At 44.1% G+C, this 25935-nt stretch overlaps 1 protein-coding gene and 2 long non-coding RNA genes across 5 annotated transcripts; 2 read left to right on the top strand and 1 right to left on the bottom strand.

The window, feature by feature from the left end:
• Positions 1–1755: 1755 nt before the first annotated feature.
• LOC134174309 (dual specificity protein phosphatase 13B-like) lies at positions 1756–24715 on the bottom strand. Of its 3 annotated transcripts, XM_062639203.1 has the most exons (5): positions 24246–24715; positions 21338–21537; positions 5361–5565; positions 4017–4237; positions 1756–2912 (listed from the first exon to the last, which is right to left on the bottom strand). In XM_062639203.1, the coding sequence occupies exons 3-5, from the start codon at positions 5516–5518 to the stop codon at positions 2686–2688; spliced, it is 606 nt and encodes a 201-aa protein (XP_062495187.1). In that variant the 5' UTR covers positions 5519–5565; positions 21338–21537; positions 24246–24715; the 3' UTR covers positions 1756–2685. The 3 variants fall into 3 exon arrangements, with proteins under 3 accessions (XP_062495187.1, XP_062495204.1, XP_062495196.1); XM_062639220.1 differs by lacking the exons at positions 21338–21537; positions 24246–24715 and adding an exon at positions 17050–17289; XM_062639212.1 differs by lacking the exons at positions 21338–21537; positions 24246–24715 and adding an exon at positions 11787–11958.
• LOC134174344 (uncharacterized) lies at positions 2686–8433 on the top strand. Its single transcript, XR_009968613.1, has 2 exons — positions 2686–2938; positions 7585–8433. It is a non-coding gene; the product is annotated as an uncharacterized LOC134174344 (long non-coding RNA).
• Positions 19314–24183, top strand: LOC134174337 (uncharacterized). Its single transcript, XR_009968612.1, has 3 exons — positions 19314–19395; positions 21092–21210; positions 22940–24183. It is a non-coding gene; the product is annotated as an uncharacterized LOC134174337 (long non-coding RNA).
• Positions 24716–25935: the final 1220 nt, after the last annotated feature.

Below are 25935 nucleotides of genomic sequence, written 5' to 3'. Positions count from 1 at the left end.
CCCCGTTCCCGTGCCTCACCACCTTCGCAGGGAAGAATTTTTTCCTAATATCTAATCTAACTCTCCCCTCTTTCAGTTTAAAGCCATTCCCCCTTGTCCTATCCCTACCTACCCTTGTCAAAAGTCCCTCTCCAGATTTCTTGTAGGCTTCCTGTAGGTATGGGAAGGCTGCTATAAGGTCTCCCTGCATCCTTCTCCAGGCTGAACAAAACCAGCCCTCTCAGCCCGTTTTCCCAGGAGAAGTCTTACCACGCCGTATGCATCACTGCGGGGTTGGGGTTACCCCTGGCACCAGGGCGGGGGGGGGGGGCAGTTTTACTCTTGACACATGCCGGTGGGGCCGCGGGGGGGCTGGGCTCGGACGCACGCCCCGCAACGACTGTTCCGTTTCCCTCGGGTTTATCCGCATTCGGAACAAACGGGGCGATGCGGGGCTGAGGCCCGGTGGCGCTGGGCAGCACCGCACCGCACCGCACCGCACCACACTGCTGGTGCCGCGGCCTGGGCGCCGCCCGTGCCGTGCCAACGGCGCCACCTGGCGGCAACATGCGGTGCCGCGGGCTGTGGGGAGGCCGCCGGGCCGCGCCGGGGCTTCAGGGGAGAACAGCGTGTGTCACCTCGCAGCGTGAGGCATTACGCTCTGTGTGTTATTGCGCAGTGTTCACAGTGAGTTACCGTCGGAGTAAGATGCAGATTTTCCAACAACCCGTGTTTTAAAACCGCGTTTTTATCGCGTGAAATGGGTTTAATTTGCACGTACTGTTGTACCCACAGCGACTGCATCCTCAGCGGTGCCCTTCACCCTACAGCTGAAAATGCCTGGTGGGCCTCAGTTCTGCTGCTGCTTAAAGGCAACGGGAGCTTTCCTATAGTGAGAAGCACAAGGGAATGGGATAGGGTTCCTGTGCTCAAGGCTGGTTCAGATCCATAGCCCCATCCATCGTTTTTTGTTTCTTGTTTTTTTTCCCCCAGCTTGTTCTGTAAGTTGAAATCAGTTTCCTAGAATTAATTGGTAACTGAGACACATATGTTAAGTTTTGATTTGGGTCTCGAGCATACCATAAGCTGACCATTCCTATTTGCTGTGGTTTTGTTGGCCTTGCCGAGCCACCCTTGGAGCTCATGAGCAGGTTTCCTTATGCATGGAACTAAAGCAAAGAAATGCTCCAGCACTGCTCTCCTGCTGCTCAGGGATGTCCAGTCCATAGGGTTAGTCCAAAGCAAAACCTTCTGAGATGCACCCTTGGGGTGAGGGTTAGGTCTTCAGTGCCACCTGCTCTGCCTTGTGCTCCCGCTCCTATAGCCTGGCCCCTGTGGCAGATGTAGATATTGCCAAAAAGCATTATAAAAGTCATCTGTCCTGGAGGTAAAAATTTGCCTTGTACATAGCACTAGGAATGACAAGGAATGTTTTCCCTTGTTGCTGTGCTCTTCTTGACTAGCCAGCTCACACGGTGGGGAGTATTCATGCCTCTGCATTCCTGAATTTGGTACTAGGAATGCAAACAACTGCAATCCCTCAGTTGGCTTTGTGCTGGAGTGTTTGTCCACTGGGAACCAAGAGCCAGATGTGCTTCACATAGTTTCCAGGCAGCACTGATCCATCAGATGACAGTAGCTATTGAGTGCTTTTATGGTGGCCCAGAGACACAAAGATGAAAGCCTGATGCCTGTCAGCACCTCCCTTGCCATTTCTGTGTCCCTTCAGTTTTCACTCGAGTCCCCTCCCAAAAGCAAATGCCACAGAACACGATGTTGCAATGTTAATGACCTTTATTCTGGGGAAAGAAAATCCCAAGTTTTATAATGTTGGACTGTCAGACAAATCTGGGCTAGATTCAAACTTGTTGTCAAATGCTTTTCTGCACCCCCTCCCACTGCCCATGCAGCTATTTGGAGCCTCAGCTGGGAACCCACCTTCTTTGTCTTTGGATGCATTTTCCACATAATCTCCATCTCCTGGATGATTTTTACCAGGAAAGATGAACAATATTTGAATGGTTTCTCAAAAAAAAGGCATTTTCATGGAAGAAGAAAAGAACAAAAAACCCCAAAAAATCCAAATCCAAACTGATGAACAGTCAAAGGAAAAAGACTATAGGGAGACCTAGAATAATTTCTTGGAGTGGCTTGTGTTGTTTCCCAGCTGCTCTGCCTTTAAACAGCCTCTTACCACTAAATCGGGGGCTCCACCAATTGTAAAAGCAAGAACTAAGCAGTACCAGACTCAAGTCTCAAAATACCAACCATCTTAGATATGGGGAGAGAAGGGTTGGGGGGCTTATTCAGAAGAAAACTTCTAAGCATTATCATAGCATAAATAATATGGCATCTTTCACCTCAAATAGCCTAACACTTCATAAAATGATATGAGCTTTACTAGTTGCTGAAACACAGCTATTTCTGAAGTGGAACCTGATATCTTTTTCTTTCTCTCTTTTTTTTTTTTTTTTTTTAACCAGCAGAGAGCAATGTTTTAAGGTGGAGAGTGAAGGATGCAGTACACAACCAACCGTAAGTATAGTCTGGAAGGCTTTGCAAAATGGACACATCAAGTAAAATCTACTTTCAATAATAACATGCATTCTGGTGTATCATAAAGTTTCATCCTCAATTTACAGATGAAATTCATTAAAAAGAAATACAGGAAACTCCAGTAACATTTGTCCTCTCAGCAATGCTCTCTTACAGCTCTTTGGTAGCAGATGCTCTGGTTCCGTTCCTCTCTTCGTTCAGTTTAATGTCCAAGTCCCGGAGCTGGCTGAGGAACCCTGAATTTGGGCAGATGTCTCTGTGAGCACTCACTGTTTTCAGAGCATCCACGATTGTCATGTTTTCATGGATCATTAAGAACGCAAGCACTAAAGATGCTGAGCGGCTCACCCCCATGGCACAATGAACAAACACCTTACCTGCCAAAACAAAAGAGGCAGAGCAGGTGAGTGGTCTTTAGCATTTCTAAAGCGAGGACAAAAAAAGCACTAGAAACACCGGAAAACAGCAGTGACAATTAGCGGATACTCAGGGAGGATTAGCATAAAATCATGCCATACATTTTAGGCAATTCGTACTGACCTCATGCATCTAATTTAGGCCTCAGATTAAAATAGCTGGAATTTTCTGTGGAAGGGAGAAGCTTTCTGTGACTAAACTTGTTAGTGCCGTTCTCTGTGGGAAAAAAAAATCTACAACAGTTCTGGCAGAAAATTTTGGCCCAGCCCTGGCCGTGATCACTGACAAGTCCCATAAACTCTGTAGGATAGTCTGCCTGTAAAACCGGGCTCATAATTTACAGTATCTCAGCAGCCCAGTGTGAGCTATAACTGGGGATTTAATAAAGCACTCCAGTGAAAGCAGCAGATCTCGCAGCCAGTCAGAGTCGGAGCAAACTCTGGAACAAATGGAAATTATGATAACTAAGCCATAATCCAAACTCTGCTGACAAAAATTCAGCAGGCTCTGGGTCAGGCTCGTAGTTTTTGACTTAGTTCATTAACTGCTGCTGCTTCTCTAGCTTAATAGACAGCCCGAATAAAGCTCCAATTCTGTGAAGCACTTAAGCATGTGAAGCATTTAAACCAACACTGAAGTGCCGCTGCTCCCATCTGAGTGCATCAGGAGCAAGAGCAGGGCTGCATTATGTGGGGCCAGGATGAAGACCCTGCCAGGGTGCGAGGTGCATGTGAAGGCACACGGATCCTGACAGTTCCTGCAGGAATAGGGCAGGAGTGGGAGCACCCACAGTGCCATAACCTCTGCCTTTGCCTCTCACTTCCTCCCATCGTGCTGGGCTTGAGGCAGCCAGCCTTCCCCAGCTCTCCAGGGCCTGGCTATGGCCACCTTCTCTGCAGTGTGTGGCACAGGTGCCCTTCTCCCACCCTGCATGCAGTGGTTCTGCTCGTGTAGTCTTGAACTGTGGGCTGAATATGAGCTTTGCTGACTGCCTGTTACTGCACTGAGATGCCATTTGGCTCGTGTTGAAACTTCCTCCCAAAGCTTCTTTGCCTCCCTCTTACCTCCTGTGGTGTTTAAGGCTTTGCTGATGAAATTGGCAGCATCGTAGAAGAAGATACTTAAATTAAAGGAAGGATCATCAAATGCTTCTATTCCATAGTACTCTATTTGCAGATCTTCGTAATATTTGGCTCCTGTGTTGATGTTATATGGCCCATCTGCTGCATTAAGGATATGAGTAATGTTGAGGCTTTGAAGAGTAGTTTTGCTCCTAGCAGCCCACCTGTTTAAAGACGCGAAGAGCTCATTGGCACCACTCCTAACATCCTGCTGACATAGCATGGTTTAAAGTTAGTGCCTGCTCCCACTAGGGAAGGATACAGGAACTGCATCTTGCTTACGGAGTAGCAGATTTTGAGAAGCCCATAGTGCTTCACACTTGAAAAACATGCTATGGTGGTGTGGAGAGAAGCAGGAGCACGGACTTGCCAGTGGGATACTGTTAAGAAAATGCCTCCCAGCATGTAATTCCTGGGAACATGGCTTAATGTATAAAGTGGTTGAGATTTTCCTGCAAACAGTTGTTTAGCAAGTTCTGATCTCTCTTTCATAGTGTGCATGGGTCACAAGGGTGAGAACAGATGCAGCAGCACCTCATTCCTGGTTCAGAAATGAAGTGGCTGCATCACATCATGTTTACCAGCCAGGCTCTCTCCTCTGCCCAACATGAAATGAGACTAAAGTTATTTCATAAAACTGTGATTCTTAACTAATGAATTCATGAGGAGGAGGAACTGGGAAAAAATGAGCTGATGAGCTATGTAATCTGCAGCAATCCAAATAGAAACAAATGGCAATAAATGGCAGTTGTCGCAAGAATGAGGTATTTGCATGAGAATTCCTGTTTGGTATTTTCAGTTTTACCATCCTTGAAAGAAAGTTTGGGTTTTAACTGGAAAAATCCCTATTATATAATTCCTTTAAGTTCTCCTCCATCTGGCTGCTGATCCTGCTACTCCTATTTAAATGTAAGGGCTACTATCCTCATCTGCTGTCTTAGAGCACAGTTTCCAGGGTAGATAGATAGTGCATTTCAGACTTTACACCAATGTGAGATGGGTTCTTTAAGACTTTTGTCTAGAATACAAACAATTCTTACCCTGCCAAATCCCCTGCAGTACACAGAATATGGAAAACTGAGATGCCATTCAGACACACAGTGAGTATGACACCATTTTGTATGTCATGTTTTTCATGACATACAAACTCCTTCTGTTACCAGTTTTGGAAGCCTGCATAGCAGAAGCATTCCTGCAGACCCAAAAGCTGCTCCCCAATGTACCACACCCCTTCCTCCCTCTCCCAGGGACCAATAATAGTTCAACAATAGGACCATAGGTTCTTACGCATCTCCTAGGTAAACATTCGGCCAGACTTGGTCCACGTGATTATCAGACCCTCCTCTAAACCAAAAGAGCCGCTGGAGGTCTGATAGCGCTGGTGTTTCATAGGAAGTGCTCCCTGCACTGCTCGTGGGAGATGAAGAGTCTCTGGTGTGAAGCATCTGGCTGCTCTCTTGCACGCACTTGGGCTATATCAGAGACAGCTTTTCTGAAATGAATTAAGAGGAGATTTCCATACAGAAATAATATTCCCTAGAAAGCAGTCCTGCCCATTACCCTCCAAATAGCATTACATTATTCTAACTAGTGTGTGTAGCAGGGCCTGCAGGTGTTGCTAAAAGCATCCAGAGAGCAGGCCTGACTCTGTGGTGGGACTACAGGCATGCAATTCATCCCCTGAGAAAGCAGCAGCAGCAGCAGACTATATGATTTAATTTCTTGACAAGTAATGCTGTTGAAAAAGAACATCCTGTGCCACCAAAATGCAGCACTGGCTGTATCTCGTAGGTGCAGGTATTATTTCTGTTACTATAGCGCTGATGAGTGTGTGCAGGAAAGCTCTAATACTTCATGTTGGAGAGTTACCAAAGCATTTGTGCACACTTGATTCTGATTAGTTAAAACTGGAAGTTTTTGAAAGAATGAACCATTGGACTGACTTATACTTACAAAGCTCCTAGAGCCAAGGTGAAAATCTTATGATGTGTATGTAAGACATATATTCATATAGTGTATATATATACATATATCAAATGTATGTGCATACAGTTTTCTTTCATTTATGGGGTGTATTTAACACATATATATGCATACATGTGTACATATAAATGGATTTTCACATGTATATATGCATATCTATATATGTGTCTGCACATATATAAATTGGACAAAACTTGAACTAGTTTTTTCTGTCTTTCAGGTGAATACCCCTGAACACTCAGCTATACTGGTATGCTTGCATCTGTCTGTCTCAGTCTCTCCTCTGGGAGCTGTTCTACTTTGTATAAATAATGTGATAGCTGTTTGCCTCCAGAGAGAGGCTGTTTCTCTCATATGAGGGTTATGGTCCTTACCTGGGATGTGAGAAAAAAGAGCATCTCAATTCTGGGAAATTATAGAGCTGAAAGTTCTGGCTTTGTTGCCCTGTTGAGAATCCCATCTAGGACCCCATACAGCTTTGTTCCCATACAGATCATGCAGTAGAAGATGAGTATCCCTTTTGCAATGTTGTTTGTTGGTTTAGATCCAGGAAGCTCGGACTAGTCAGTCCAGCCTAAAGCAGAGCTTCAGTCAAGAGCAAGAGTTCAATGATATCTAAGTGGTCCCTTCCCTGAGACTTTACGAGCATTTCTCATTATCCTGAGTTGCTGTTCTCACCCCCAGAGAATACTGATAAACTTTGTTTGGTTGCTTGTTGGTATTAAGGCTATAATAGCACTCTTCCCAAAGCGAGGTGGCCAGTTTATTCTGACATGGCATCAACTTTCACTGTAGCGCCTGAACGCCTACATCTAGAGTTTGGCTTTATTTTCCCAGCAATTCTAGAAAAGAACTGCAGATGGGACCTTCAGAAGTCATCTAGTCCGACCCCTGCCCAGCAGCAGCAGCTGCCAGATGGATGTTGCTCCAAACATCCAGGTACCTTACTTTGAACAGCATATGTTGATTTGGGGAATAGGCAGAGAGCAAGGGAAAATGTCTTGTTGCTTATGGAAAAAGAAGTAGAGATGATGCAAGGCATATTACTGAACACACCATATATATTTCTGTGACCTCAGCCTAAATTTGCTTCCTCTGCCCCCTTTTCCCTCCTCCTCCCCAGGAATGTTAAGAGCACTTACAGCTTTTTGTATGTTCCAGTAAAAAGGAAGTCTCCCTAGGGTAACTACTTAATAAGGAAAATATGAAAAGCACAATAAAAATGATGGGAGAGATGGAAAAAACCTGACTGGTTTTACTTTTAATGATGAAGGAAAAGAACAGCAGGGAAGTATAGAGCACTATATAGGTAAAAGCCTACAAATTTTTCAGGGCACATAATGCCAAAAGCTGTGGTAAAAGAGTATGTTGTGCAATCCCAGCACAGATTAGCATGAAGAGCAGCACAGGAAAAGGTACTGTGCCTTGCCCTACAAGTTTTACTGCCTTGCAGCAGAAGTCATGCACTGTGCTCAAGAGCTACTGCCAGCATTGTCATGATGACCTGTTTGTACTTTCACTGACACAGAACATTAAGCTGAAGCAGAAAAAGGAAACCAAGAAAAAGATAATAAATACAGCTTCTACATCAGGAGATTCATAAGATCACAGGCTCATTTTCAAGCAGTGTGGTTGACTCTCAATTGCTGCAGATGTTTAAAGGCTGAGGTTGTGCAGGTAAGCAGACGGATATTAAACTTGCAGTTCTCCTAGCCCCCGCTTCTTTAAACTTCTGTTGCAGCCTGTCAGCTAGTTACAGTAATGGAGATGATTAGCAGAGAGAGGGAAAGGGATGTTTAGCAGAGAGAATTACATTGCGAAGCCTTTTGTTCGAGACCCGACTTTGAGGGGGTTCTCCAAGAATTGAGTCGTTCTGGTGCCGGTGAAACTTAGCAGGCAACTCCAGCCTTTGTAGCCAGGGAGGTGTTTTGCAACAGAGCTCCCTTTCATTCAGCAGTCCTCTTTCCAAAAAGTGTGTCAACATCATTCGCTTCACATGACTAATGCCAGACAAGTGAGCTCCTCATGTCAACACCAAGAAGCATAGCTCCTCCCAAGCACACCGCTCAGTCCTGCGTTGCACTGGCTTTGAAATTGAATTGCTCTGCCGGGCCTTTGGGGTAAGCTTGGAAATAGCTATACCAGATGATTGAACTAATGAGGAAAGTAATATGAAATTTTTAATTGAAGGCCAGGGACTTTGCTAGAAGTGTCGTCCCCCCTGCCTTCCACTGTAAGATACTGCAAAGCTAGCAAAAGTGCTGCCACTGATTACATTTCTCTAAGCTTCTCCCTCCGGGTGGCTCCCAGAAGCTGCTCTAGTTGGAAAGAGCCAGTGACTGCAGGAGGGCAGGAGCCTCTGTAACTGGGTGGGGGGCTGGGGAGTGGGGGAATAATTCTATATTACAAGGTCAATAATGTTTCTGCAGAGAACTAAGCCATGCAAGTTGAATAGGATTACTTTTATTTTAAACTGTAGCCTGGAAGTACCTAAAGACCATCTCATTAGATTGTTTCTTTCCATCTTTCCTTTTTTTTTTTCTTTTTTCTGGTTAAAAACAAAACAACAGGAAACAAAACAATAAAATAAAGCCTTCTACCTATAGTAGGCATTTGAGACTGGATAGGAATTTTAAGGGCAATCCAGATGTATTAATCTCTTTGCTTCCCTGGGAGAATACAAGGTAGCACAAGCTCTAAAACAGCTCTGTCATTACACATCAGTTTCCAAACTGCACCCCAAATGGGCAGGGCCTGCTCAGCCTCCTGTCTGAGGTGTGGAGCCTGAGTCATAGGGGCTTGAATTTCCCTGGTGGGCATGAGAGCCAGGCTGGAGGCACAGGCAACTGTGGTGCTGGCATTGCTGAGCAGCAGGAGCATGTAGGGCTGTGGGTGAGTCTGCACCCTTGTTTGCATGCAGCTGTGCCATTCTGGGACCTCACCTACAACATCCTAGTTAAGCTTTGTATCTCCTGGTTATTACCCACCACTTGAATGCTACAGTCTGCAAGGCTTTTTTTCCTACACTGGAAACAATTGCTGTTTTCTACTGAATATTTTTCTGGCGAAGAAAAGAAGCAACCACACAACCCCCACTGACTTCAACTGGCTAAAGCATTTAACAGATTTGTGTTGCATTTGCAGATTCCAGTGAAAGAAAACTCAGCAAAGTTCTGTGAAAAAAGCAAACACTCCAGTATTGTAGGTTTGAAAATAGTTCAATAAAAATGACCATTTCTGGTTTTCTAGTCAAAGTTACTTCTGTTTTGGAATTTTACTTCAGCATTGTGTAAAATCTATTAAAATATTAAAACAAGATAAAGTGGCTTGTTCCTGGTTGAGAAAAACATGTTTTGTTTAACTGAAAATGAACACAAAATAACTGAGCAGCCACCTAAGTTTAACTTCTGTATCAGGTGCAAAGCCTCTCACCATTTTGCTGTGCTTGCTACCTTGTCGGCTGAAGACTGAACTGGGCTATAGAGAGGTTAATGACTGTCTGAAGAGGAGACAGTGGCAGGGCATTAGTTAGGCCCCAAGTCATCTTTCCTCTATCCCTTTTCCTAGCTGGCACAGCTCTCCTTGTGATTCTAATGATAGCTTGGATAGGGACAGGCATCTTTCAATAACAAGGTCTTACATGAGATTATTGATGGCCTTGGGCACAGCAGGGCACTAATTTTGGCTGGACCTGTGGTTACTACAATAACACAGACAACAGCTAACAATAACATGATACAGAAAGCTCCTGCAGTCAGACACCCTAAATTTCCCGAATCAAAACCTGACAAACTAAATGGTTCAAAACAGCAAAGCATGAGATCAAAATATAATTAATGTGGAAAAATAAAGAAAGAAAAAAGTAGCAGCCGCCTCTCGATGCATTTGAAATTGCTATCTACTCTGTTTTTCTTCTCTTTTCACTCAGCAAGCGTCTCTGCATTTATCTTCTACACTCCTTGCTCTTTTCTCCCAGGTAGTGCTTAACACTATGCCTCTTTGTCCTCCTGATGGAAAAATCCAGATGGAAAGAAGTGTGGTTCACAGGGAAATGATATGTAAGTGGAATTAATCTTTCAGATACTGTAATGTGAAATCTGATCTTCCTTTTTATTAAGAAGACCCAATCCATGTCTCTACATTTTGGTCAGAATTCGATGCTAAGAGAACCCAGGAGTCTCCTGAGGTAGAGCTGAAAGCCTCATGTGCAGAAACAGGCACATTTAAAAGCAATAGCAAAGTTAAAACAGCCAGATGGGAACCTAGCAGGCAACCGAGAGGGGAACTCTCTGTTTTCCTTGCAAGCCTACAGGGGCTTGTTTGCAGGAATTAGAATCTCTCACCAGCAGTTCACTGCAGCTCTAATACCAAGTGGTATTGAAAATGAGAAGCAGGTTATGGCTGATGGTTTAAATGAGGCACCTATGGGAATTCAGAAATGAGATCCTGGACTTGTCTCAGTGTAGACTGTGAACATGGCAGAGCAATATTGCTTTCTTGGCTGACTGCATCATATATTATGGCCTTTTATTTTGCCCACACTCAAACAGCAGGGAACAGTAGAAGTTCATTGCTCCTGCTTGCTGTTTAAACCCTGATCTGCCTCACCAGAGGCAGAGCCCCTGAATAATGGAAAGCAGAATCAGTCCCTCGGCCTCAGTGCGGGTGCATGTTCAATGCAGCACTGTATTAATGCCATTGCCATTATTCCAGAGTGAAGAGAAAAGCAGAATGTACAATTAAAGCTCTGTTTGGTTCGGGTTTTAAGAGAATTTACTACCCGGGAAAGATGCCAGATCGAGGGCTCTGGAAAACACAGCCCTCTCTTTAACCGCAATGTCGAGGAGGAGCGGGAGCAGCCCTGCACGCCTCCTCTGTGGCTACCCCCTCAGCTCAGCTCGCAGATGCCCCTTGCCCTATGCTGGCAGCCGTGTTTTACTGGGTGAGAGAAAATCTGAGCCCTCACACCTCTTCACTGCTTGGTCTCCCTCCTGACACCTCTCTTCACATCCGGCCTTGTACATTCATGATGGGGCCCTCTGACTCCTCCAAACTGAGCTGCAAGGTACCAACTTCTGCTTGCAAGGAGCCTGAGCTGGGCTGGAGAGCTAAAGAATCCTTCCACCGTGAGCTCTACAATCCCTACGCAGGGCTGCCCGTGGAGCTGGAGGAGCTGCTGCAGGGCAGAGGCAGCCTGCTGCTGCCCCACGGGAGCTGCATGCATCTAGGGATGGCAGGAACATGAGAGGCTGTTCCAGGAATGGAAGCAGTCAGAGGGCAGGGCAGGTGAGGGTAACCAGCCTCAGCCGGGGGTTCAGATAGCCGGGAGAGCCGGTGATGGTGAGGCAGGTCCCAGGTGGGGGGAGAAGATGTTATTGCAGCTCATGGGAGTGCTCCCGGAGAGCCTTTCCTTTCCTTTCCTTTGCAATGTAACGGATCTGCACATATTTTCCCAAGACCCTATCTTTCTAATGGGAGAGAACCTCTGTGCTGCCTCCAGCCCCCGACTCCCACCCTACCTCCCCAACCCTCAAACTGCCCCATTTAAGAGCCACAAAGCTTAGGCACAGGGCTCAGGGCTAAAGCTGCAGGAAAGCATGCTTGAAAAATGGGGGCAGTGGGTGGAAAACTGGGAAGTCCTCCGTGCAGTGACAGGCCATGGCTGTAGCAGGGCGACAGCTTTTACATCTGCAGCTTTCAGATTCAAAGGAGATAGAAAAAAAGTATTACCTTAGCAGCTGGTATTTCTGAGCTATTCAATGCACCATCCCCAGCAAGACAGCGCTGCCCTCCACAGGCTCCTACCATGATTTCCGACTCGTTGGTGAGTATCTGTCAAGCCTAGGATGACGATAATTCCCTTTTGGGGCCCTCTTGTCCAGGGTACCACAGGTAGGAATTACACCCCACACTACCCCCACTTCCCCCTGAAAAAATACTGGTTTTTGTGACACATCTTGACTACACTCATGCTTCTCCCTGAACTAAAAATAGCTGTAGTTCTAAGTTCTGCTGCCAGCAGCCATAACTGTGCTATATGCTATATCAGGAGAGCACAAAATCACCACGCAGCTAACTGCTTCTAATAGTAGAAACTTCACTCTAATCTTATGTAACGCCAGTAATGGAGCAGAGAGGCTGTGACTTGTGAGCAGCTTAGACAGAAAGCTTTCTTGGGCAGCCTGTGCCCTCAGGGCAGATGAGCTCCAGCAAGAGCAAGAAAAACAAAGTGACCTTGATATTGATAACAGTTCAGTGAGTGCTGTCACAGCCAGCGCTCTGCCGAGATTTCATCCGTGTCACAGGCTGTCGATAGGAGTGAGTTATGAGCAGCTCTGGTACAAATTATGTCAAAAAGACCAGACTGGGGGGGAGGAAGGGGTGCCTTGCAAGCTTCAGGAAAGACAAACAAGGATGTTAACATATTGCTATTAAAAGAGGCTCCAAAGCACTTGCCATTCTGCAGGCAGTATGGATTTGTGTGACTGTGGATTAAAGAGGTGGGGGTTCTCCTTGATTTACTCCTCAAATTATTTTTGTCTGACTGCTGCTGTCAATACAAAATTGAAAATGCTGTCAAGCTTGTGGGATTTCAGAATATTTGAAGGCACGAGTAAGGGGTTTTGATAATCCTCAGTCTTCGAGCTGTCTGTCTCAAAGTGAACATAAGCAGTGAAGTGCTCTCCTTGCCTTGCCTCACTTGAAAGGGTACATACAAAAAAGGCACCTCTTTCTGAGGTTGACAAAGCTGTACAAATTCTCTGCAGTGGAATCAAGTGCAAAAAGACTTCAAAATCTGCAGTGGAAGATCTGTTTTGTCACTTAAGTTTTTTTTCCAGCACATCACAGAGATTTCAAGGGACATTCTCAGCTTGGCTGGGGCAGAGTGGACTGGTTTTCCTTTACGCTTTTTTTTTTTTTTAATTGCTGACTTTAAAATCACAGTTTGTTTTTCAATTAAGTTGTATTTTAAGTAGGATGATTGTATGTCTCAAAGGAATTGACCAGTGATGAAGTGCAAGAGAACAACTGAGAGAAGATACTAAAACCTAGAACTGAGGTTTACTTTCTATTGCAAACTTTTGGTTATGTTTCTGATGACTATTTGCTCTTATCTTGAATTTGAAGAAATAAAAGTGGGGGTGATTTTCCTGTTGCTCCTCCCTGGTTTTGGGGTACCAGGTAAACCAGGGAGCTGCTCATCAGGGGATGTGGGTAAAGTGGCGTGTGCAGCCACCTCTCCAGGCTGTGATGGAGGAGGAGCCAAGGGCAGCTGGGGGGATACTGTTGGTGCACTGTGGAATATCCAGTCCCAAGGTCACTGGGAGAGCTTGTCCTGCCTTTTGCTAACTGGTGGGAAGTAGTTTCCCCACCAGGCCCTGCTGTGCTGTCACTGCGAGGAGCCGGCAGCATGGTGCTGCCCCACTTCCCAGATACCATGTTGGTGCTCCCTCAGTCTTGCAGTAGGTCAGGCTGGGCAGGAGCAAGGATTGTTACGTGCCAGGAAGTTTTTGGAGGGTCTTTTCACTTTTATGTCATCAGGTTTTATGTTGCTGTTTTTCTGATGCTGTTTCCTGCTGAGGCTTGGTGTGGCTGTAGACTGATGCCAAAGCTGGTAGGGTGGTGGAGGGAGGAAGAGCCTCCAGCAAAGCAGCAGCCTCATGGCTCCCGAGAAGGAGAGGTAACAGGGAGGGATGCAGCCTTGCTGGAGGTTGTGCCTGCTGCAGGAGGTTTATAATAGACAGTTTGAGAACAGGCTGCAAGTGCAACAATCCCTTTTCCCAAAGCAAACCTCAGTGCCTCCAGCTCAGCCCTGGGCAGGCTGTTCTCTGCTTGAGAAAGTTGCTGTAAGCAGGAATACGTTAAGGACTGTGAGCTTCTCTGGTACAATGGTAGTGGGAGCCACCCATGAGCTATAAATAGCATCACCATCGTTTCTCTCCAGTGCCTGGCATCCCAAGCAGTCATTCTTGCTGGTGCTAGTAAAAACGAACAAAGCTTTGGACAGCTTTTATTCATGTTGTCTTTGCAGGCTAGAATTTTGCGGATAGTTTTTCTTATTGGCTCTGAATTTTGAGTCTATTTTAAGTGAAAATATTGTGCTTTCTCCTTTCGGATTTTTTTCTTTTTTTAATTTATAGAATCATCATGTATCATGTTCTTTTTTTTAGCACAACTACGTGGGAAAAGCTATTGTGATAGGAGAGTGGGGATTACAAGTCACTGTTTACAAAGAACTTCTGTGTGATTGCAGGAAAAAGGGGGGGGGGGGGGGGAATTCCAGGACCTAAAATTTAGCCTTAAATAAATCTTATATACGTTTTTAACAAAATATTGAAAATGTTTTCTTTTAGTGCTAAGCAAATAATGCAAGGTGTTTTGGCACGATTTGTGATGTTTGTATTGAGACATCAGATAGAAATAGCTGCTGCAGTAGAAGGAAAAGCTTTACATGGCTATCAATCAGATGAGATCTTCCTGTGGTTTAATAGGAAACAAAAATGTCTTTTGTCAAGAAGCTATAAAGACCTGAGAGCAAAACTGGCAAAAAGGACTCTTCTCAAAATATTTAGGGTGTACTTGATGAAGTCCTGTTATAAAATGATAAAGCCTCACATGTTATCAACTCTCATTTGCTGTTACAGGCATTCAAGAAACAGAACATTTTGTCCTGGGATAACCACTGAACCACTGCTACGAGATCAACAGGTAGAGCTGGAAAATTAGATGATTTTTTCAGTATGCAAGAAAGGTTATACTTTTACCAATGATATCAACTGATCTTATTATACACTGCCTTTACTGACAACCCCTGCCTGAGACCAGCACAGCAACACTGCTGTTACTGAAAGGCGGTGATTTTTCTTGTTGCCAGAAGATGGCAGAAGAAAGCAATCTTGAATGGTTTAAAAATAGTGTACTCATGGCTGGCCTTTAAAGGGAGCTGCTGCTGATAGGCAAGAAACTGCAGTGACTGGATGAAAGATAAATGTGAAATGTACTGGATAAATTAAACTGGTATTGACCTGGGTGTATATATCAAATGATGGACACTGTATCGTTTCCCGTGCAGGTTCTCTGTATAAGAAATGCTTGTAACAGTGCTCATTTTTAATCTTCACAGTGCTGTTTGGCCTGGTTTGGGGCTACTTGTCACCTCAGACAGCGTCTCTCCTGCTTGCTCTCCAGGGGCAAGCTGACCCTTCAGCCATACAGGTCTCACAGAGGGGACATTTCCACTGCCAGGACTGAGCTGTGGGGCTCTAAAGGAGGGCTTGGATGGAGAAGTCTATGCTGTTTATGCTCTCTCCCCACCCGCTTTTACTTCAAACACTTTTCTTAAAAGAAATAAACCCTCTTCAAGAATGGAAATTCTTTTGGAAAGTGCATTCAGACTGGGGGGACTTTAAGTTAACCAAAGGCATGACTCCTCTCCCCCATCTAGCGCAAAGCTCCCCTTGCATCCTCTGAAAGGTGAGAGAAAGCTGAAGAGGACTTGCAAAAGGTCGTGGGGCGCTTATTAACCTTGTTTCCGAACGGCAGCACAGCGCGGTGGCTGGGGGTCCGGATGGCGGTCTCAGCCGCGCCGCCGCTCCCCACCAGGTGTCTCCGTGCCTCCAGGAAACGGGAGGGAATGCGGCTCCGGCGAGCTTTCTGCACAAGCGCCAGCTTCCTCACCCGTCCTGCAGCCTCCCTTTTCTCTGGCCCCCACAGCCTGCGTCAGCATCCCTGGAGCTGATGGGGGCAAGGTGCTTGATGGGGGCAATTAGGGAGGTTTGCACTACGACCAGCCCTTCTGCTCATTCTGCAGTAATTAAAAGCATCATGAGGTTTAGGAAGCAGCCAAGCTATTGAAGCCTAAAAGCTGAAAGATACACAGAGGAAGAATCACTCCACAGTTGTCTTGTTTCTTATGCTGTCTTCCCCTATACTCTGCTCTGGGCTGATGGAGAATGACTGACTAGCCAGGCCTTCAGGTCTAACCTGTCTTGCCACCTTTTCCACCTTATGCATTTGGTGTTCACAATATCCATAACTAGATATCAGATGAGACAACATGGGCACTAGACATCCAGCATGTGCCTCCCAGGCCAGGAATACATTTATCAGTATGAACCAACATTCGTTTCACAGTGGCAGCAAGGAGGAGAATGACAAGGGATAAAGAGTGAAGAAGAAGAATATTTAAAGCGACTTTCAGCTGTTGTTAATGATGAGGAAAAGCAACTGATGATATAGACACCCATCACCTGGGCAGGAACACTTTTGATCCTTGAGATGATGCTAACATAGGCCCCAGTGCCTTCCCCTCAGGATTCCAATCCTACTTGGCTTTTTAAGGTACTGTTTCTTATATTGCTGCTTTTGATAAAATGACTTTGTACCCAGCTGGGTTCTGCAATTAGCAGCAGAATCAGCTTCATTTTGTGAAGAAAGAACGGAAGCTCTGCAGCTTCTGGCACACCACAAGAACACTGCCAACATCCAGCATCTTTCCTTTGCCCTTTGGCTGCCTACCTATGAGTTACAGGGTTCCACCTCCTATTCAGAAATAGATTAAGCCTTCCTGAAAATGGGTAAGTTTAACAGAGCACAAGATGGCTTTCAGTCTGCCTCATCCAGGACATACGACCACCTCAGTCCTTTTGCCAGGCTTCCAGCAATGATTCATCTAGGTCAAAGGAGTGCCAGGGTATGCTTAATCCTGTTCTGGACATGAGGTGAGTAAGCACATACCCTTTATACCTTGAGGTTTTAGTAGGTATGTGTGTATAGGGCTATAGACACCTGTTCCCCTTCCATGCTTGAAAGCAGAAGCTCCTCTTTCAGCTAATTCTCTCTTTTTTTTTTTTTTTAAGTGAAGACTATGGCAAGAAACTGTTCTGCACAGGTTTATCCGCAAAACAAAGACAAATTCGGAGCTGCCCAGGAACTGAAAGTTCTGGGTAAAAGGGATTTTCTATTTCTATTCTACTGGGTGAAGTGTATATACGTGAGAGGGAGCAGTGTGCAGGTCAGCTCAGAAAGGAGGATGTTCCTACACAGGTGATGTATCATGGTTGTGGTGCTGGATCAGGGCTCGAGGGTTCTGCTCTGAACTCTGCTCTTCTGCTGCTTGCTCTTGACCATTGCTGCAAGTAATGGCTGAGATTGAGTAGGTTGGTCCTAACCCAAAAGGTCAAATCTGGTCTGAAATGCCCAGAGCTATGTCAGCTCAGTTGGGCTCCTTTTTTATTTCTGCGACTGTCAGATACAGGAAGAGGGTTATTGACTTGCTGACTATTGGAACAGAAAAACATGCGGTAGAGCTGAGGTGCTGTCTTATCCTGACTGACTGTATGTCTGTCCCAGGTTTTTTATCCATGGTGACAGAAGACAGTGCTAGGATCTGTTGATCATGCCTGTCCCATTTTTTTCCTTCCTAGGATCATAAACAATTGTGATTACCAAGTAACTCCATTTCATCCCTCTGTTAGCTTAAGCATCCTGTTGATGAGTCAGAAACTGGCTGATGACAGGCAAGACCTCTCTGGTTAAAAAGTTCAAACTCCCTCTGCTAGCAGAGGTGCTGGCATGGTGATGAGGCTCTCATTTGCACACGCACAGCCTGCCTTCTGCCTGGTTACATCTCTTCCATGTAGGATGCTGCATCTTGACTTTACAGCTCCTCTACATAGCTACACATCGCTTTCACAGCGGGATCTATTAGCATCATCAGCCCCCCTTGAAGAGGTCTGAAAGCATGCCACCTTTTGGCACAGGAAGGCAGCCTGCTACCCCCAGAGGAAATAACGACAAAATCCTGGCCAAAGAGGGAACCATGAGAACAGAGCTAGGGTTATGACTTCCTAAATTTGTATCAGCAGTCTGTATTTGATGTCTGGATAACAATAAGGGGACCAGTCTCTTACAGAAACCTAGGGCAGGTTAAGCAACACAGAGAAAAACAGTGGTTTTCCTGAGCTGCAGGACAGAGGATGTGCAGGGTGTCACTATTCCCCACTTACAACCCCTGTGGCTGAGGATTTCATGCAATGTCTCTTCCTAAGCCCTTCAATCTGAGCTTTAAGCTGCATTTCTTTTTATTTCTGAAGAGAATGACTTTCCCTTTGTACTGTTTACATTTTGTCATGCTATGTTGGTTCACTCACCGTTTTCCTGAGTTTGGTAAAGAAGCTGTCTGTGAAAACAAGACCAGAAAAAAAGGAAAATTATGAAAGACTTTATATATATATATATACGTGGGGGAGAGATTTTTCAAAGGCAGAAAGCAGAGTCTATCAGGTTATGCACCTAAGTACTGTTCATGCCCTTGAAAAAAATCTTACAGTGTTTAATTGGTCTGTGCAAATCCATTGCCAGAAGAGGTAATTGACCATTTTTATAGAGGGATTAGTAACAAAACCACTCCAGGCTATTGTTTTAGAAATTAAAAAAGAATTAGGAATTATGGAAAGAATATGTTTCAGGGCATCAGCCAGTCTCTCCTAAAACTATACAAATTCACTTGGTGCTAACAACAGCAGACACAATGAAATGAGTTGTATGTGAAGAACTGAGATCTCGAACATTATATTATGCAGAAGGTAAAGATCTGTACGAGATAAGTAACAGCTCAATGTGTTATCAAGGGTGCACTTCGATTTTGATGAATGTTAAAAGAACCTTTAGCCTTGAAAATAAAGAGGATAATTTCTCTCCAGGCAATGGTTGCTCATGAAAGTCATAAAATAAGAGCACTGGAGCCCTAATTTTATAGTGCTTTTTAAATGGTTTTCAAATGGTCCAGCTGCTTTGTGCCACAATAACACAAGGCAAAGATATTTACGCCAGCGATAACAAGCATGCATCAGCCTGCCTGAGCTGCTCTCCACAGGCAGCCTGCATTAGGCGAAACACACATGGAAAGCTGGTACTTGCCAATGCAGATTGATCACAATTACACCGTGGCTAGAGCGATCCTGGGAAACTGCTTTTTCCACCAGACAACTTGATTGTTTTTCTTGTCTATGTCTCGCCTGCAAAGCATGAGATGTACGTGGCCAGCGATGCTGGTTCTATTTTGACACTTGAGAGCCTGCCAGCTCTGTGTGCCTCTTCGGCCATACCGTCCTTGGCAGGCTTCTCTTTTCGGAAATAGGAGGCCAAATTCAGCCCTGGGTTCCACCACTGGTTTTGGTGGGAGTTTCCCCAAGGATTAATTTGCCCCCAGTGTTGGTGTTCTGCTGTTGCACTGTGTTGTCTTGTATGGAAATGTATGCATGCGGCAAATGAGCTCTGGGCAAATGCTACATAGTTCTGCTGAGATGCTGGAATTGCCACCAGCAACTTTCCCCAGGTATTTACCTCTGCATGTCTAGGACTTCAGTCTAAAACTACAATTGGTTTACAGCTCTAAGATGACCTGCTCTGAGAACTACCCCAGGGTCATGGAATCATAGAATAGTTAGGGTTGGAAAAGACCTTAAGATCACCTAGTTCTGACCCCTCTGCCATGGAGTTGTCTAGCTTAACTTGCCAATTTGGGCAGTCATTTCAAAAGCCTGAGTAGTATTTTATTTTTGCAATCCCCTTTCCTCTGTGAGATACTGTCAGTAGACAGGGTACTGGGAGAAACCTGTCTTCTGAGGAAGCAGAGTAGGGTTGAAAGACCAGTTCCTTTACGAAATATCTCTGTAAATTTAAGAAATTCTGTGTTCATTAGTGCAAAAGACAGATCAATGTTTGTGTAAAAAAATTTTGATTGGAATGGAGAATTCTGAGCATGAAATGAAGGCTCATTTATGGCTGAAAATTTATTACATTTGCCGTAAATCTCAGGTTTATAAAACTAGACAGAGCTGGGCAGAGGGCATAGTAGGAAGAAGCCACCTCTGGGAAGTCCCTGGCCAGTGAGCATCTATTGTCACCAGGGTGGGAAAATTCTGTCCCACATATGGGTGACTTCTTGTACATGCTGGACTATGACATTTTTTTCCCTTTTCATTTGCTGATCCCAATACAGCAAAACAGGTTAGCATCTTTTTATGGCAAGGGATATCTTTAAGACCTTTAACTTTAAACAGGGGACTGTTTTCTTCTGGTGTTGAGTTCTAAGTGTTTTATTGAGCAGAATGGACAACAAACTGGGAATGTATCCTAGAGGAGTATCTAGCACTTTTGTTGCCTTCATTAACCAAATGACTGAGGAGAGACTGGAACATATGGAATTTAGAAACCTTCTAGCCCCTAAACAGAGAGGAAAGTTAGGTTTGATGCCAAAGCTTTAGGTCATGTTCCTTTCATCTTTATCTCATATTCAGATTGTCTGTCTGATGTTCCTTCCTGTTTCTTTGATCTTTTTTTATGTCATAAGAGTTTAGAGCTTACATAGGTGTACACTGTATCTAAGTTCGATACGTAAATCCTGCAGTTTGATAAAATTGCTCGCTACTGGAGAACTCTTGGGATAGCATTGCCTAGAGGAAAGTAACAGAAGATCATAAGGTGAGCCAGCAAAAGGGAAGCAGATCTGCTTCTTCTAAGAATACAATGGACAAAGATATCCCCTTCAAAATAGAAATAAATACACGTAGTGCTGTTCCAGGCTGCATGGAATAATGCCACGGTCATAGACTGCAAAGCTCATACTCCTGCCTCATTCACATCTCATCTCATCTCATCTCTGAGAGATCCAATTTACAGCAGCTGAGATAAAGCAGCCTCCAGGGTATTACATTCATCCTTCCATAAATCAAGAACCACTTCTTGTTACTAGAGATCCAAGTCCGGAAAGAGTGGAAAACACATGCCATTAGGCTTTTTAAATGGCCAATTGGCATGTCTCTATGATAGCTCTTTGCAGCTTTTGGCTGTTTCTCAAACCTGAAAGGAACAATTCTTGTGTTGTGTATGCTGATGAATCAATACTGAAAAACTTAAGAAATCAGTGGTTTCTGGCTGAGAACTCAGAACTTTCTCTGCATTCTCTATAATACAGCATCATTCCCTTTTATAATCGCCTTTTTTTTTTTTTTTCTTTTCTCCTGCTACAGAAATACACTCTGATGATTCCCAGTAAACCACTGTGATCCTTGCCACTGATTTGGACATTGGCTGCTCCTAATCTTTCAGGATCCTGCTGTCCTACCACCTGCCAACAAAGACAATGTCTGTAAGTGGATAATTAGGCTTACCCATGTGGTTGAGTGAGGTTTAGTTAATGCTGCTTAAGTGATTTGTGATCGCTTAATGAAAATGCTGCATAAGAGCAGTGGTTTACCACCGGGAGAGAGACTCACCATTTGGCCTTGTGAATGCGCTCAGAGGCAGTACAGAAACGTGCACCAAGGTGAAAGCCGATCAAGTTCTCTGCAGGTATTCCATCATAATGCATTTCCTGGCCGTGAAATGTTTGATCTCATTTGCTTCCCTACATGCAGCATCCAATGCATGGGTGACACCAAGCCTCTTCAGGACTTTCTTGTTATGGGCTATGGAGCTGTGGAGAATCATATGTGAAAACTCACAAGAGAAAGCAATTCAAGGTGCCTTGTTATCTTGCAATGTATTCCTATCTCTAGAGCCTGGCATCCACCATGTTTTGAGACATGTTGTGTAAGAAAGAGTAAGGTAGTAAAAGAAAAGTAAAAGGTCGTGATTGCTGAATATATGCAAAATATATGCGGAAACGCAGGATTCCAAGTTATTTCACTTATGTAAAGACAGTTTCCTGCCTATAATTTCCTAAATTTTTTTAACAAGTGTTACAGGCTCCAGCTGACTATAAAGTCGTTGTGAATTATTGGCCCAAACACCTTATGGAAATTCAGTTCATGAAGTAGCTCAGGTCCTCCTACAACTGGACTTGAAATATGCATGTTGAAAGAACACACACAGGTTTTAGCATAGCCTGTAACCATTTTGCCTCAGCCTGTAATAGTATTCTTTGATTGTTTTGTGCAGTTTCTTTGAGCAGTATTAGCCTTGCTAATCTGGCTAAACTCCAGTTGATAAACCTGCCTGCTTAAGATCAGCATGAAGTTTGATTTCTGCAGGATATTTTAAATCTTTTTCCCTTAGATGCTTATCTATCACTTTAAAAAAATTTTACTTTTCAAACCCAAAGGGTTTAATTAATTAATTAAAGGCCTTGGCCTTTTGTATCAGCAATAGCTGATAGACAGACAAATATTTAATAATTGGTTTGTTCACAACTTCAAAGTCCTCCAGGATGAAACACATGAAATTCATCATGTAAAGTCAGCCATTCATACTTTATTTTACAAGAGATATTTAACTTCTTTAAAGAAAGCTGACCATTAAATTTCTGATAAAGTCATGAAGAGAAATATTTCGTATAAAATACAGCATTAATTCTAGCTTGAACTTTGATTTCCAGGTAGCTCCATATAAACTGCACTTAACTGGTTCCACAAAAACAAGCAGTGACAATTTACCCTACTGCTTTGGGTTATTTTAGCTCTGGCACAAGTCCTGATGTTGGCATAGGTTTGCTCAGGAGCAGAGGCTTCCTCTGTTTATTGACTTCACTGAGTATTGGGTTGGGCTCTAAATGCAAATACCCTATTTATTCCGCGTCTCTCCCTCAGGAAGATCCCATGAAACCTTATTCTCAGGTGCTGTTCTGATTTGTCTTATTGATGTTGGCAAAGAAAATTCTATCTATAGCACTTGATAAACTTCCAGTTTCACTGCTTGCAGTCTGTAACTCATTGTACTTAAGCTCAATATTAGCAATCAGCTGTTGCATTAGCAAACAAGCCTGTTTACAATTTTATTCTTGTGAGCTGAATGTTCTTGAAGTTCGTCTTTTCGTTACTACATGTACACACTGTCTTGTCTGTACATTTTTCCCCACCATTTTTTTTTTTTCCCCCAAGAGACAGAATGATATTGAGAATAAACATCCAAGAATGCTTTGGAACATATATACCCACAGGGATTAAATGGAGGTCTTAAAACTGCACTTGGAAGAATGTCTACAGTCAAATGATGGTGTTAAGACAATACAATTTCAGTGATCTTTATAGTCTTAAATCTTTGCTTTTACTACCTGTTGGGCTCAATCCTGCAAATCCTTATTTCTGCAAATGGTTCTACTACAGTAAAAAAGTCAATTTCCAAGTATAGTTACGAGTTTCCTTTAACTGGAAAGGCGAAGGTTGGTTTCCCACTCCCATCACCAAGGCAGTTCACTGAAGTATTGCATGTTGCTGGCTTCTGCCTTTCCACATCCAGGCCAGGCCAACACAACTGTGTTTCTGGGTGCCCACCAGTACCTACCAGTGGGCAGCCACCCACCTGCTATGCACATGGCTCATCTGCAGGGTGTCACATTCCTGATTAGAAACACAGATTAGGAAGCAGGCTGTAATTTCTAAAACCAAGTTTTGTAAACGGAGATTATTTCCCTGTCATCTACCTCATTTTTAGGCTTGGTTTTTTCATAGCTAAAATAATGACCAATTAGCTTGTAATGTCTAATTGGCCAAAGGATCGTTAGTTCCTCCTGCTTCTCTCATATAGGAATTACTGATTATTGATATTTCAACAAGTTTGCAACCTGCTGGTGGTGGAAAGAACTCATTTTCGCATAACATTTGGTACTAGGCTTGTTGAGTGCAGGTGACTGCATGCTTTCTCCATGCTCCAGAGCAAAACAACCATCTGCACATGTACAAGAAATAAACAGTGAAGTTGGCTGTCGTTCAGCAGACAGCATATATTCAGGAGAATAACCATACATTTTTTTGTCATCAATTTCAACTGCAAATCAAGTTGTCATACAAACAGCAAAAAGTAGAATGCTTTTTTTCTGTGAAAAATTCTATTCTAGTTAAAATTAAACTCAAAAAGTTAGACCCAATCATAGTTCAATTTTAAGTCTACTCAGGATCATGAGTCTGCCTTGTGCTTTATATGGTAAATGTTGCAGCATTTATAAAATCTGTATGTTGAATAATTATAATGCAAAGCAATAAAGAGTCTTAGTCTCTTTAATTAATTTTATTCTGTTCTGTAGGTTATTTTTTAATAATCTTTTTACTTTCTTCTATGATAATTGTAAGCCTATTTTAAGGCAACGAAGTCTAACAAGCTAACTAAATAAAGTATTTGGACAGCATATGTTAACCAGTACTGTATTCCCCAGCCCTTCAGAGCAGCACAGCCTCAGATAACACTTACATATTGCCTATGTAGAGATTAGGCCATTCTTCACCCATGTGATTTAACTCCACATCGCAGCTGTCCAAAATATCTGGCAGTTCCTGGGCAGAAGGAGCACCAGGCTTAGAGCATTCCTGGGCTGACAAGGTCTGACTGTCTTCAGGCACTGACCCCTTTGGTGGCCACACACAGATTTAGGCAGGGGGGATCCTGCTGGGTGCCGCTGCTGCAGAATCCACAGGGGATATTTTTTGCTGAAGCATGCTCTTTGCTGCTGCTTGACGTTCCCAAGCAGGTGGCTGTCTCTAAATACAGCTCGCGCCTTGACGCCTCCCCGGATTAGCTCAGCGCCTCATCCCTGATGCAATGGGGAACAGCCATGAAAATGAAGATTCTCTATGAAGCGAATCTCACACAAAACCCCTGCTACTGCCCTCCCCACGTAAGCTATATTGGTGTGCCTGCCAGCACAGAGCTTTCCCTGTGAAAGAAATGTCGGTCAACGCAACTGAGATGCAATCCCAAATGTCTCATGTGACCCAGTTCTAATAATAAGCTACCGGGAAAGAGGGGACAGCTCATCTTAGGGGGGAGTTCAAAATAAAGACCACGACAGCAGCTGTCCTGGGCCTTCTTACAAAAGGTCCATTGAGTGCACTATCCTGTGCGTGACTGGCTGTAAGTGGATGCCTACAGAAAATAAGAACACACAAACATAAATTACACTGCTTTCTAGCACTCTCCCAGCTTCCAGCTGGCTGCAGCTCATGAGCTTCTTGATCTGGAGGGAGTTTCTAAGTATTTGGTAACCCTGAATGTATTTCTATCCCATTAGCTCTTCTAGGTATCCTGTGAACATTTATAGGCTTTTACCCTCTGCAACATCCTGCAGCAAGGCATTACACAGCTCACCTAAACCCCCTCCTCTTGTTTTAGACCTGGCTTCTACTGACTTCATTTGATTCCCTGACTTCTTGTACTGGAAAATAAAATTAAGAGAAGTTTCCAGTGGGCTTTTACATGGTTCACTTCAGGCAACACTGTGGTTTTGTGACTGCTTTAAGCAGGTATATGTCAGCTGTAGTTGGGACAGTCCCTTTCACTGTGCTCTCTGCTCACAGACACACACTCGCAGCCTCTGCTAAGCTGGCACTAGTCCTCATTACCCACTTGGTAAGGTGGCTCAGGAATTGGGTCTCAATGAAAATTGCTCTCAAAAGAATAAAAACCTGATTTTCAGATTGTCTTCGGAGGAGGTCCAACTTTTTGTTCTGGCATGGTCCTTTCTCACAGGAAGGGCTCATTCCTGGATCATATGCACTCCTCTGTGGACTTTGTCAGATGCATTTTAAAGCTAAACATAAAAACTAAATGAAGAAACTTGAAAAGGGATAAAGGAATTAAGAACAGACAAAGGAAAGACCCCAGGACAAGGCAAGTCTGGGGTAGGAATGCCTGTGTGCCTGTTTCAGAGGAGATGGAAAGTAATCAGCTCCTGGCCAGGCTGGATTTCCAGAATTGGTAGTTTCTGTAGGCTCCTCGGGGGGCATGAAGGCACCGCTGCATAAACCTAGGTAGTTTGGCCTATTCTGCAGGTACCCAGGCTACCTTTAGGTACTTCAATATCTTTCTAAGGACCCTCCCTCAATTAAGAGTTAATATTCAATTCCTTTAGTCTCCTGGGTTGCTTAGGCCCTATTGACAGATG

This window comes from Pezoporus occidentalis, unplaced genomic scaffold (genome assembly GCF_034315485.1).
Source record: "Pezoporus occidentalis ecotype Australia unplaced genomic scaffold, CSIRO_AGI_Poc_V1 ctg116, whole genome shotgun sequence".
Taxonomy (NCBI): domain Eukaryota; kingdom Metazoa; phylum Chordata; class Aves; order Psittaciformes; family Psittacidae; genus Pezoporus; species Pezoporus occidentalis.
Note: the sequence above shows the minus strand (reverse complement) of the source record. Positions and strands in the feature narration are given on the sequence as shown.

Bases quoted from the DNA above. Each gene is read 5' to 3' on its own strand.
- LOC134174309 (XM_062639203.1), bottom strand. From the start codon at position 5,518: ATGCTTCACACCAGAGACTCTTCATCTCCCACGAGCAGTGCAGGGAGC. The intron at 4,238-5,360 runs GTAAGAACCTAT...GTCTTTAAACAG, and splicing joins AATGTTTACCTAGGAGATGC to GTGGGCTGCTAGGAGCAAAA. The intron at 2,913-4,016 runs GTAAGAGGGAGG...TTGTTTTGGCAG, and splicing joins AGCCTTAAACACCACAGGAG to GTAAGGTGTTTGTTCATTGT.